The sequence below is a fragment of the Emys orbicularis genome, chromosome 1 (assembly GCF_028017835.1).
Source record: "Emys orbicularis isolate rEmyOrb1 chromosome 1, rEmyOrb1.hap1, whole genome shotgun sequence".
Classification (NCBI taxonomy): domain Eukaryota; kingdom Metazoa; phylum Chordata; order Testudines; family Emydidae; genus Emys; species Emys orbicularis.
Genome location: NC_088683.1, coordinates 99,935,082 through 99,949,380, shown reverse-complemented (window position 1 = coordinate 99,949,380; position 14,299 = coordinate 99,935,082). Strand labels below are relative to the sequence as shown.

Below are 14,299 nucleotides of genomic sequence, written 5' to 3'. Positions count from 1 at the left end.
CCTGCTCCAGATGCTGGTGAAGAAAGCTTCCCAACTAGCTTGAACAGACTCCATTCCAACAGCTCTGAAATGCATTTTCCAAATAGATCTACTGAAGATACTACCCTCGACTATTTAGAAATTTAAGGCAGGTAAAAGAATTTACACACACACACACACACACACACACACACACTCTCCCTTTTATGCACATCTGCTGCATTAGAGTAATGCTTTGCATGCTTAAAACATCTCCATATGAAACTATTATCCTTCAACGCAATAAAGCCACTTCCTTTGAAAGCATTCAAACCATTAGGTACTCAAGGTGCCAGACACCAGGAGAATTGCAGCACTTAGGCACCCTGGGTATTTCACTCCTACACACCAATATGGTAACTTTATTACACTGGAGGATTTCCAAAGTTTGTCAACAAGAGCAGAATTCTGAAGTCCCTCCAAGGCCCCATAGCAGAGTAGACTGGGGATAAAGACAGCACCACTTTAAATATGGCAAATTTTCCACAATGCCTCTAGGTCACCGCAGTGCCCTGGATTAAGTTTCCCACAAGCGACTGAATCCTATTGAACATATAGGCACCGGTGCACCTTTGGTAAGGGGGCCTCTACAGCAACCTGCCAGAAAGCCCAGTTCTGAAAGGTAGCGCATCAGCTTGAATACAAAAAACAAAGGGTTAAACCATTTCTGGATTAGTTTAAATCAGAATAAAAAAGCAATCCTTCTATCCCCACGCCTAAACCTGAACAGGCTGCATATTAAAATACCATAAACCCAGTGAAACCAAAAAATACAGAATCCAAACAAATTAACATGTAGGGCTTTCTGCTTTATCAGCTCAAGAGATAACTGTTCTCCATTCAGAGTTACCAGCTTGCTATCTTTCTCTAAAAGCATTCAGACCATGAAGGATTCCCTGCATATTGGACTCTGAAAGGGGCACAACCATTAATCCTAAATGCCTCCAGTCCTTGCAGAGCACTGGGCTCTTTCATCTTCTGTTCTCAGTTCAGATTCCTCCCATACCACTGGCTGCTACATCAAGCTTCCCCCACAGGCTAATCAAAAGGCGAGAAAGTCAAATAGGAATGTTGCTCTCCATTGCCCAGGAGGCTGGCTGGGACCAGAAACTTTACAACAGCCCTCCCCCCCAATGTCAAACCCCAATGTCATCCCTACAGTTTAGGGTTTCTGCCATTTGGTATCCTTGAAAAAGGAGACTGTTGCTTTAGAGTTACTTTGCTGCCAATACATACACTTTACAAGACACTGAAACCCACACTCAGAGCCCACTAAAACCTTGTTAAATAGAGTGTGGTCACAGCCAGCTAGCCCATCAGTTGGGAATGATTTCCAAGCCCAGCAAGTGCACAAAGGAGGGTGGTTATAGGCCATGTTATTCTGGACTAGATAAAGAGGACCTGGAGCAATCAGCTAATTGGACAAGACTGCCACATTCATCATGTAGTTAGATTTGTTGTGGGAAAGGGGCAACAGCTGAGAGCTATTTGCCTGGGGGCAGGACTGTAACCCTCTTTTTTCCTCCACCTGTTACCTCTTCCCTTACAGCAGGCAAGGTAAACACTTAAGCAGAGCTCAAACCCTCCCTCCCTCCCCCCACCAGTGCTAAGAAAACAGACAGACTAATCCTTTAGGCCTTGGCTACACTTGCCGATGTACAGCGCTGTGAGTTAAACCTGACTTCATGCAGCTGAGTAGGGAAAGCGCTGCACTCTGTCCACACTGACAACTGCCCAGCGCACTGTCGTGGCCACATTTGCGGCAACTGCAGCGCTGTTGGGAGCGGTGCATTATGGGCAGCTATCCCACAGAGCACCTTTTCCCATTCTGGCGCCGTGGGTTGTGGGAAGGGGGCGTGGGTGCGGGGGATTCTGGGTCCTGTCCCAATGCCCCGTGATGCATCGCTTCGCATCCCAGAAATCCCTTTGTTTCCGTCCACCTTTGGCGCCATCTTTCAACGGTTTCAGAGTGCAGCGCGATCTGTCTGCGGGAAATGGAGTCCGAACTGCTGAGGCGTATGCTGACGAGTCTCGCCAGCACGTCACGTTTGGCTGTCGAACTATTCCTTAAGATCCAAAGTGACAGTGAGAGTGAGGGTGAGGAGTCCGACGATGCTATCGAGCCGCGTAACGCGTACGATACGAAATTGCTTGTGGCATTCACGGACATGCTCAGCACCGTGGAACACCGCTTTTGGGCTCGGGAAACAAGCACCGAGTGGTGGGATCACATAGTCATGGAAGTCTGGGATGACGAGCAGTGGCTGCAGAACTTTCGGATGAGAAAAGCCACTTTCATGGGACTGTGTGAGGAGCTCGCCCCCACCCTGCGGCGCAAGGACACGAGATTGAGAGCTGCCCTGCCAGTGGAGAAGCGGGTGGCTATTGCAATCTGGAAGCTGGCAACTCCAGACAGCTACCGGTCGGTCGCAAACCAGTTTGGAGTGGGAAAGTCGACCGTTGGAATCGTGTTGATGCAAGTTTGCAAGGCCATTAATCGCATCCTACTCAGAAGAACCGTGACTCTGGGTAACGTGCAGGAAATAGTGGATGGCTTTGCACAAATGGGGTTCCCTAACTGTGGAGGGGCGATAGATGGGACGCACATTCCTATTCTGGCACCACCCCACCTAGGATCCGAGTACGTTAATCGGAAGGGGTATTTCTCTATGGTTCTCCAGGCGCTTGTGGATCACCGTGGGCGTTTCATTGACATTAACACAGGCTGGCCCGGAAAGGTGCATGACGCACACATCTTTCGGAACACTTGGCTGTTCAGGAAGATGCAGGCCGGGACTTTTTTCCCAGAGCGGAAGATCATGGTAGGGGAAGTTGAAATGCCCATTGTGATCCTTGGAGATCCCGCTTACCCATTAATGCCGTGGCTCATGAAACCCTACACAGAGAGACTTGACAGCAGCAAGGAACGGTTCAACTACAGGCTGAGCCGGTGCCGAATGACTGTGGAGTGTGCCTTTGGCCGTTTAAAGGGCCGCTGGCGATCTCTGTACGGGAAGCTGGACTTGGCTGAAAACAGCATCCCTGTGGTTATATCCGCGTGCTGTGCCCTCCATAATATTTGTGAAGGGAAGGGTGAAAGCTTCACTCAGGCATGGACCTCCGAGGTTCAACACCTGGAGGCTGAATTTGCACAGCCAGAGAGCAGGGCTATTACAGGGGGCCAGCATGGGGCTGCAAGGATTAGGGATGCCTTGAGGGAGCAATTTGAGGCTGAAAACCAGCAGTGATATCTGGTGCCCTGCACGGGAGTGAAGTGCAGTAGTTCCAATCTTTAGAAATCAGTGTCTGCTTAGCAGACAAGCAGACTTGCAGTGCCTGTTTAGTTCCTGGGCTAAGGAGTCTTTTACTTTATGCAATAATAAAGAATGTTTTCAAAGCCAAAGAATCCATTTATTGAAAAGAAAAAAAAATTATTTATTGAAAAGAAACAAGGGGGTGGAGTGGGGAACGGTACAATCACAGATTCGCATATGTCCTGTCTGGTGTGCTGTGCAGTGAGTGCTGCACTTCAGGATAGCTATACTGCATGGTGATGGGGGTTGAGTGCAGAGGGTAAGGGTCGTGGTTTTCAGGGCTGGGTGGTGAAGATACTGGTGTTGGAGGCAGCGGGTGGCGTGAAGAACACGGAAGTTGGGGAAAGTGGGTTGGAGGTGACAGTGGGGCACAACGGAAAGAGTTTTGGGACAAGGGCTGTAGGGGGGGTGGCGTTTGCGGTACTGCTCCTCTTTCTGCATGGCTACCAGCTCCTGGATAGCGTCTGCTTGGCGCTCCAGGATGCTTATGAGCCTATCAGTGCTTTGCTGCCGGTGCGCGGTGCTTTGCCGCCGGTGCGCTGCGTTTTCCTGGCGGATCCTGCTTTCTCTCTCCCTCCAGTCCTGTGCTTTCTCATTCTCTTTAATAGATTGCCGCATCACTTCTTGCAGCATGTCTTCTTTGCTTTTTCGCGGTCTCTTCCTGAGTCTTTGCAGTCTCTGAGCAGGCGATAAGAGGGACGGCTGAGGTCTCAAGGTTGATGCAGCTGTATAGGCAAAATGCAACATTTAACAGAGGCAGCATTGTTCATACCAGACAGAGTAATGATCCCCCCCCACACTTAAGGAGTAGAAAACACACAGGGTCTACACAATAGCATAATTTTCCCGTCCGAAACAGAGCACACATATCCCACGGGAGCCTCACAATGGTGAGTAAGGGGGACTGGTTGTTTCAGGGCTGCACTGTCCTCTGGGTTTCTGTGCCTTGGGGAGAGCCAACAGCTTCAGGGGGCACCTACACTGAACACTGTCCCAACATTTTCCACAGGAGTTCGTCCTGGATGATATCTCGCTGCTGAGGGTGACCTGGGAAGCAAGGGAGGGTATTCTACTGCAATGCGGCTTCCGCCCTGGCCCATATGCAGCATGCCTGTGTGTAGCAATGGTCCCCCCTCCCCTCGCGGCACAGTGGCGCGGACACGTTAGCCTGGCTGGGACAAGGACCACGGTGGCTCTCCCGATAAACCTGCTCAAGCGCATTGCACACGTTCTGGATGAGACATTCGAGGAGATTGCCGAGGCTGATTACCGCGATGTGATAAACCACATCAATGCACTATTCCGCATCTAGGCATGCATGCCTAACCCTCCTCTCCCAAAGAGCCTGCACAGAAAAAATCCCTTCCCGAAAAAAAAAACTGCTTACCGGGAACCTGCTCTTCTGTTTGTCCTCCACCAAGTACCGGCCGCTGCGACTGGCTACCTTCCTCCTGGCTCGAGAAGAGCTCCTGGCTGCATGGCTCCAGGGATTCCGGGGTGTCTCCATCCGGCCCACCACCATCACTCCTGTTTTCCTCCTCCTCCTCTTCCTCCCCCCCCACCGGCTCTGAAGTGTCCATGGTGGTGCTCGGAGCGGAGGTGGGGTTAACCCCAAGTATCGCATCCAGCTCTTTGTAGAATCGGCAGGTCGCGGGGGAAGCACCTGAGCGGCCGTCTGCATCGCGGGCTTTGCGGTAGGCACTCCGCACTCCTTCACTTTAATCCTGCACTGCAGGGCGTCCCGGTCATGGCCCCTTTCCATCATGTCCTTTGATACCTTCCTGAAGGTATCGTAATTCCTACGGCTGGAGCGCAGCTGGGACTGTACAGCTTCCTCCCCCCAAACACTGATGAGGTCCAGCAACTCGCCATTGCTCCATGCTGAGGCTCGCTTGGCACGTGGAGGCATGGTCACCTGGAAAGATTCGCTGATAGCACTCCACGCCAGGCTGAGCAAACAGGAAGGGGATTTTTAAAATTCCCGGGGAATGTAAAGGGTCGGTCACATGGTTGGTTACCTGAGGCCAGGGCAGTAGAGTTTGAACTGATGACCAGAGTGGCTAGAACAGGCATTGTGGGATACTGTCGAATAATTCTGGAGGCTATTCACAGTGCATTGGGCGGCCACACTGGCGCCGCAGCGGGCGGCTTTACAGCGCTGCAACTCGCAAGTGTAGCCAAGGCCTTAGCTTCTTGCAGTGAATCAACAATGCAAGTCTGGGATTTCTGGGTTTCAGACAGTTAACACTGCATCAAAGTCAGGAAGAAAGATGAGGAGAGATACTAGTGACCATTTGGCTACAAACCACCACGTGCAAGGGAACTTCACCTATCACTTCTAAGCCACAACTGTGTGGCTGTCCGCAGAACCAACTTGTGTAACTGGCAGAGATTCCATACAGGATGCTTGCTCTACATCCGTCAAGTGGTTTTGCTGTTAGTTATAATCAAAGGAAGCCTCGTCTTCCAGAGAATCCTGTTACAATAGCATCAAAGGAATTGCCTCCATTGTTGCACAGAAGTGAAGGTGCTTCCCACAAACTAGAAACTCTGCTAGGACAAGTCAGTAGCTTGTTTAAAGAAAACAGCTGTTGGCACTGTTGCTGACAAGGAGTAGGCAGGGAAGAGAAGGAAGCAATAGAGGAAGTGAACTGGAGATAAGAGGTTTATGGGCAGTCATGCTACCATGTAGTGAATAGAAGGCACATTTGTCCTGTCATTTGAGCAAGGAGTTTAGAAATTCCTTTGTTTAAAGAGGAAATGAGGTTCTTTAAAAGACAGGTTCCAGGCAGTGTTCTCTGGATGCAGAAGAGCAGTTTTAGAGTGACAGCTAGGAAAGGTATTAGTATTTCTCAGCGGGGAATCATGCTCTTTAACAAGAAGCACTGCCTTCCTACTCCTGGAAGTCATTGCCACCTGCTTCCACTCCTCTATGACCTGCCTACACTCCTCTATGACCTGCCTACACTCCTCCAGAAAGCAGCTTTTCCATTTCACCTTGAGTCATCTGTCATGCCAAGTCTCCTGTGGGACAGTACTCCAGCAGCCTTTGTTGGCATTTCTCCCTCCACTTTTAAGTTTTGTTGAGTCACTGATCTGGGCACAAGGAAAGCAGTTTCTTCCTGTTTCCTTTCCCTCCACGCTATCGTACTGTCATAGCTTCACTATGCTGGAGAGTTTCTGAGAGGCTGTTGGGGCGGGGAGAAATGGAGGTCATTAACTGTGTCAAGCTATATAAGTAAGGCCCTACCAAATTCACGGCCATGAAAAACGCATCATGGACCATGAAATCTGGTCTTTTGTGTACTTTTACCATATTCCATACAGATTTCACAGGGGGCAGACCAGCATTTCCCAACCCAAATGGGGGTCACAAGGTTATTGTGGGAGCAGGGGGGAGGATCATGGTATTGCCACATTTACTTCTGCGCTGCCTACAGAGCTGGATGGCTGGAGACTAGCAACTGCTGGCCAGGCACTCAGCTCAGAAGGCAGTGCCCCTCCAGCAGCAGCGCAGAAGTAAGGGTGGCAATACCATATTATGCCATCCTTACTTTTGCGCTGCTGCTGGAGGCGGAGCTGCCTTCAGAGTTGGGCTTCCAGCCAGCAGCCACCACTTTCCGGCTGCCCAGCTCTGAAGGCAGCGCTGCCTCCAGCAGCAGTGCAGAAGTAAGGGAGGCAATGCTGCTACCCCCCTACAACAACTTTACGACTCCCCCCACCCCCACAACTTGATTCTGGGTCAGGACCCCTACAGTTACACCACCATGAAATTTCAGATTTAAATATCTGGAATAACGAAATTTACAATTTTTAAAATCCTATGATCATGAAATTGACCAAAATAGATGAGAATTTGGTAGGGCCCTATAGATAAGACCAGGTAACTGGAAACTGACCAAACGGAATTTTCTTCCAAAACAAAAGGTGATATAAAGTTCTGCCCTTCTAGGGGAAGTGACAGAAATCCAGATTTTTAATAGTGAACAGTTGCTTACAAGATGGGGGAGTTTCAGCCTCAACCCTCCCATGCTGTCTTGTCCTAAAGTGTAACTATTTCAGACTGTCCATTATCTCCCTTAGGCACTCCTTTTAGCTTTTCTACGTCTGCATCCATAATCCAGATACCAAGACAGGAAGAGACAGAATAGTGCTAACTCTATATACATCTGGGCATTCCACAGGAATCCCCAACTGCAGGCTTTGATTCTCTAAAAGGAGATCACCTTACTGAGAGGTGGGATTCATACAGGATCTTCAGAGCTTTACATAAAAGATCCCCAAGTGACACCAAGAAATCCACTGGCAGTTTACCAGGAACCCATAAACCACACCTGGTTTTGCATTAAATTCTTTATATCTGATGACACTATGTATGCATTCTGCTAAGTATATCCAGGAAACTATCCTGGTCAATGTATTGACTTTTAAATTTATGAAAAGCCAATACATTGTGTAGTACTAGCAAATAAGTATTTATCCTCAAGATAAGTATTGACAAGATAGAACTTGATTGAGTTTTCATGCAATAAAAAACTGGTCTTGATGTACAGTCTTGATGTAGAGTTTCAGACCACACTCTGCTCCCGGCACCAAAAACAGTTCTAGGTTTGTCCTCAGTGAATTTCAATGGTTTTATTATAAGCACGCACATACACACACCCAAGCATATCTCCCCCTCCTTAGAAGGGGGACAGGAAGTTACACTGCCTAGCGACTCCTCCACACATCCTCAGAGAGGTTTGCTGTCTTTTACAATAAGTCCTCCCACTATGTCTTGAATATCATTTTGACTTCAAGATCTCACTAAGAAAGTCACTGTCCCATAGTTGGCACTCACCTTGCATCATACTCCTGTAGGCAGTGTCTGTGATTGCGTATATGTGAGGAGGCATCTCATGCCTCTTTTTGCCTTTGTACATCTCCACAATCTCCTCTGAGTATATGGGCAGGTTCTTGTAGGGATTTATAACCACACAGAAAAGGCCTGAGTAGGTCTGCAGAGAAAAGACATCAGTTAACAGTGGTTAAGAGTCAGACAGATCCTTGTTCTTTTAAGGGTTTCTTGCTTGAGAGGTTCTACTGGGGCAGTGAAGAGAGACAGGAAGGCACAAATCAGTACTAGAAACTGGGCAACAGCTAATACCAAGTTTATCATTATGGCACATAACCACCTTCAAGCTACCCTAGTAGGTACTCCATGCTATCAGGATGCTATTGTGCAGCAACTGATCTATACTGGCTAGCTCATTCCAGTTAACTGCAGGGCCCATCAAAACTAGTTTCCCCGGCTTTCAGAGATCTGAAGTTTAAACCAAGTTACACTTTACTGTAGAAAACAGATGTTCACCTCCCAGAAGCCTGGGACCACATTTTATTGTGCACTAGCTCATATTTGTAAAGCCTGCTTACTATAGTTGTCCAGAGTATAACTGAGACCCCCGTGATAAGCTACACAAGGGAACAAGCATCCATAAGCTAATGTAGGGACAAGTAGTAATGTGTTGCATTAAGCACCATGGGCAGGGAGGCATGCATTTTTTCTTAATATATCACAGAACACCCGTTAACATGCATATATGGTCCCCCTGCTCAAATTCATCAATTCTTAAGTAGAGCTATCCTTTGCCAAGAAGTGTGAAGTACAGGAGTCATGCTATCACAAACCGATGTCCAGCTGGAAAGAAGGCATACATTTTTAACACTGAGTAATTAACCATTGGAACAATTTACCCAGGGTCATGGTAGATTCTCCATTACTGACCATTTTAAATCAAGATAGGATATTTTTCTAAAAAGATCTGTTCTAGGAATTTTGGGGATGTTCTATGGCCTGTATTATACAAGATGTCAGACTAGACCATCACAATGGTCCTTTGTGGGTTTAGAATCTATGGCTACTGCTTGGTTAGGATCCTACAAAGTTACTCATTTCCAGTAGAATTCCCTGTATGGGAGTAACCAAGGATTTACTTTCAGCAGTTTCCCCCTATTAAAGTTGCTGTAAAAAATTGACAGGCAGTACACTTCCCTAGGTAGGAGAAAGGGAAGGGGTAGGAGATCAGGAGAGGTCCTCCATACTAAATCCCTGAAGGAGTACACAGTAAGCTATTCTTTGCATTATTTGATGGACAGCTGATACTTCCTCCTGACCCCTTCATTCAAAACAACGCTTTGATTCAGAGGTGAAGCCAAAGTTAGTTTGTAAGAGGAAATATTTTGAGGCACCACTGTAGTTCATTCACATACAAGACACAAACTTGGCTGGGGCTGCATTTAAAACAAGGTCACAAGTCCAACGTAGCTTGGAATTGATCAACATGTAAAACTGTTTTGGAGTCTCCCATTTTAACAATAAGGGAATACTTGCCACCATCACTAGCATCCATCACACCAAACCCAAATTTTGGAATTTAGTTTCAACTGGTTTTAATCCTGCAGAGTTCTGAGGCAAGATAAATGTCCAGATACTTTTACTGCAATTTTAAGACACCTACCTGAGAAAGACAGGTGCCAAGACAACAGGAAGAGAAAGTATTACAGGTTTGTTAGTACCCAAGTCTCAGAATGCACTTTTTAATTGGAAAGTATTTTGGGCAGAAGGAAGAATGTATTCTTAGATATTCTAAGAATCCAAGCTTTGCTCCTGAGGTTTGTAGTCACTCAAAGAGCATATAGATTTTATTGGCATGTGTTTGCTTCATAAGACCACTCTCTCATCCTATCTGAAATGCTACTAGAAGAATAGGGCATATCTGGCACATTCTACATCTTACACTTCCCTCACTTTCTCAAAGAAAACTGTTTTGGTGTAGTAAAGAGTCCTCTACTCTAAGCACTGGGGGCATTTGATCAGATTTAGCCTCTTCAGCTGGATCAGGGTAAAGATTAGACTACTGGCAATTAGAAGGGTGGAGATAGCATCTGTTACATAGTTTATGATCATAACCCTGATTTTCTGGATGTTGCTTTCACTTTGAATAATTAGCCCTACTTGTGTGTCTGAGACTCAAGACAAAGAAGTTCAGGAATACGATTTTAATCCCACACCACCTCAGTGGGCATCCACATCCATTTTCACATGGCTGTAATGGAAGTCTGTGCGCCAATTAGACACACACACCCCTCCCCAAAAGAAAGTATGCCAACTAAGTTTTCCTGTGTGTATGGAGGTTTCAGAATTAGTCTTGCATTGGAAGACACTAGACAACTTGCACACTATTTAAAGAATAGTTTCCAAAAGAGAGGTTTCAGAGTAGCAGCCGTGTTAGTCTGTATCTGCAAAAAGAACAGGAGTACTTGTGGCACCTTAGAGACTAACAAATTTATTAGAGCATAAGCTTTCGTGGGCTACAACCATCCGAAGAAGTGGGTTGTAGCCCACGAAAGCTTATGCTCTAATAAATTTGTTAGTCTCTAAGGTGCCACAAGTACTCCTGTTCTTTTTCCAAAAGAGAAGACCCCAATATTATTGAAGCATCTGTCCAGGATGGGATCCTACCAAAGGAGTTAGATAAATTTAGCAACCTGCTGGGTTAGTAGCTCAATGTTGAGAGGTATTTAAGTGAGGCCAAGAGAAAACTGACACGAATGAGCAATCATTGCCATGCTTAGATAGGTTCACTGAATTTTAGTGAGCTGACTTAGCCAAGTGGGTTGCTCTGCCACAGTAATACCAGCAGATATTGGCCCTCCGGGATGTCCAATATAGTGTTTGGACATAGAGCTGCCATGGCTCCCAGATGCAAGTGGAAGTTAATAGGCCCCATTCTGCTCTAATTTCCTTCAATGGTGTAAGGTCTGTTGCATACCTTACGCCAATGGTGGATCAGATGCAGTGAAGCTCTGTTCCACCACACCTGCCCACAGAATGCCCCAGACACACCCTTTCTTTTCCCCTATACCAGGTGTGGCTGATGCAGCAGGCAACCATGCTGTTAAGGGACAAGTTATAGTCTAACTGGAACTTGCACAATTGTTTTGCTGGAGTTCAAAGAGATGCTATACTGTAAACTATGCAGCTGTTTTTCTTGGGAATAACCATTGTTGGTTATAGCCACTATATGGATATTGTAAATAGAAACAGATTAGAAGAGAATATGCCTGTTGCGGGGAGGGGCCAGGGGTAAAGAAAAAAAAAGTGAAGTGAATAAGTGGCAGCAAATAATGCTGAAAGATTCAGCTATGGATTTAGAGTCTGCATTAGTACAGCTTCCTACAGAGGAGTGTAAGCTGGTGAAGTAGGACTGCCCATATTCCAAGCAAGAATAGCCTGGAGGTCTGAAGCTGGATGGAAGCAGTCTGCAGCACAGGAAGAGCAGCAGTTAGCAACAAAAAGAACATTAATGCTATCAGACCAATGAAGCCATGCAGCAAGGAAAAGGTTGTCGTCTCCTCCCCCCATCACCACCACCAATTGGGAGAGGGCGGGGGGAAGAGAACACCTAAGGGCAGTCTCTTTTGCAGAGCAGTAATTCTCTAAGCCCATGAAAGCTTATGCTCAAATAAATTTGTTAGTCTCTAAGGTGCCACAAGTACTCCTGTTCTTTTTTCTAAGACAATAGTTAAAAGGATAAAATTAAGTATTTGAGGTTCATGGAAGAGATACTTATTACACAGCTCTACCAGTGCACGTCCCTCCTGATCTGCAGTCCCAACACAGGGATCTCACTCACTCTGCTACTCCACTCAGTCTGCCAGCCTTACCAAGGAGTGCAAAAGTCATCTTAGGCTCTTTGTATTGTCAATTTTGCCCCAGTCTAGGAACTGAACCCAAGTTTCCAGAGATTAAAGGCTAATGCACAAAGGTGAGACCTAACAAGTTGCCTCCACTGCAGCTGTGCTTTGCTTCAGATATCACTGCCCAATATTATAGTTCTGGAATTAAACCTCACTGGTGTTTTGGTTGATGCACAGGGCAGACTTGAATCAGGTTTACTCTTTAGCAGTTACACTATCTCTGCAAGGCTGACAGGAGTAGATTGAGCATGTTTGACTCAGGAGACAAGAACAGCTTAGGCAGGAAAAAAAGTTTTTCCCAGGGTCTACCCTCTGCTGATGTGGTTGCTGGACTGGAATATTTGTAAGGTTTTGGATTTACTTTCTGCTCAGGACCCAGGACGCACACTTAAGGTGAGCAGTGGGGAAAACAAGTTACCAAGATGAGCTACAGAACATGCTTAGGACAGGAAGGGTTAAAGTCAAGCTCAGTTCAGAGACTGAAAGCAGATAATCACAACCATCAGCAAAGTCATCTAAACCAATCACCATTGTAGAAACAAATCTTTCAATTTGACACTGATTTGCTGTTTCCAAGTTCCTGAAATGTCTGCCACGCCCTGATCAAACATCTTAGGGTATATAATGTTTTCACCTCTCTTAGCCAGAAGTCCGGGGGAGAGCTCTCCGGGCGATAAAAAATAACCCCCCGGAATGAGGGGTGGTAGCTTTATTGGCGATAAAACGCTGTCTATACTGGCGCTTTTCAGCACTAAAACTTTTGTTGCTGGGGGGGCTCCCACACCCCTGAACGACTAAAGTTGTAGCACTGAAAGTGGCAGTGTAGACAGCCTCAGAGTCCCCACTGTAAACTTAGTCTCAAGCTTTCCCACCCCCTTCACAGGAAGGATAGGGGAAACACCCCCCCCACAAACACACTTCTCAGAAACAGAGCCCCTACCCGCAGGAAGAGGCAGAAGCCAAGAACAAAGCTGTGTTGTATTTATGACCTTTCCAGAGATCTTTATGCCAGAGATAGTTTGTGCTTGCTCTCTTCCTGTCACAAAGATTAGTGCCCAGCTGCTGTCCAGTGGAAGGATTTTAGCCCTTCACCTTAATCACCTGACTCACTGGGGAGAGCTGCTGGCCAATCTGATCAGCTCACTTCACTAATGGGCAGACTCATGTTTTTGGATGGATTGGTAGGACCAAGTTTCTCTCTAGCATAATGCATTACTAGTTAGGTTTAAGAAGGAAATCTTACTTCCACAAATAACCAGTTTCACAAAGGGTATGTGACCATCTGTCCGATGCATCACTGAGGGGACATCTCAACACCTGTGAAATGGCAGCCTATTGCAAGGCAAGTGAAATATTTAAGTCACTTAAAATTGACTACCTACCACTAGTTTCAAGACTTGTTAATTTAATTTAGGAGGGAGATATTATCTAGGATACATACGATCCATTTACACTTTATTTTTAAATTTAATAGCTTTATTAGGAAGGGAAAATATACCCATTTCTCAACAGTACAAGGCACAAGTACCGCTTTGATTCTGAGCTGCACGACTCAGAAGTCACAGCCTGGGGAGATGGGGGCAGGTGTGGTTACACACAATACCAATCAGCTATTCAGCAACCTAGAATAACTAAATGTACTGAGCTCCAGCCAACACCTCATCATGCCCCCTGACATCAGACAGGGAGAAGGCTGGCATAGAGCTTCTACACCAGTTCTATACCTTGAACCCCCCCCACTCCAACAATGGTATTCTGTAGCAGCTGCCTATGTCCCCTGTGCCTCTGGAGTAGCATAAAGGTGGCCACAGCATCAGCCAGAAGTGGAGCCAAAGACTGTAGGTTAGGATTATATTACCTAGAACAGTGGTTTTCAGCCTCTCCATTTGCTGATCCCTAAAAAAATTTCAAATGGAGGTTCGGACTCCTGTGGAAATCTGAGACAGTCTGTGGATGCCCAGGGGTCAGGACCACAGGTTGAAAACCACTGACCAAGAAGTTGGTAGTTCAAAGGAGTTCTTACAGAGGTACATGGCGGGAGTGAACATATGCCATTTGTTGCCCTAGATTAGATTGCTTATCTCTGCTAATGGCTACAGAGATCATCTTTGTCTTGCCACAGAAGTGGTAAGGAAGAGGACTAGGCCTCTTTGGGTGATTAAGTAGCAGGTACGTGAGAGACACTATAGGAGACGTATTGTTAGAAACATGCTCTTGACATTTGGAGG

General features: G+C 46.6%; 1 protein-coding gene across 1 annotated transcript in view; it reads right to left on the bottom strand.

Moving 5' to 3' along the window:
• Positions 1-14,299, bottom strand: part of MYH9 (myosin heavy chain 9) — a 95,861-nt gene that overhangs the window by 60,065 nt on the left and 21,497 nt on the right. The window contains exon 3 of the mRNA XM_065415046.1: positions 8,173-8,329. Coding sequence (XP_065271118.1) covers positions 8,173-8,329 — 157 coding nt within the window. The remainder of the gene's footprint in view (positions 1-8,172; positions 8,330-14,299) is intronic.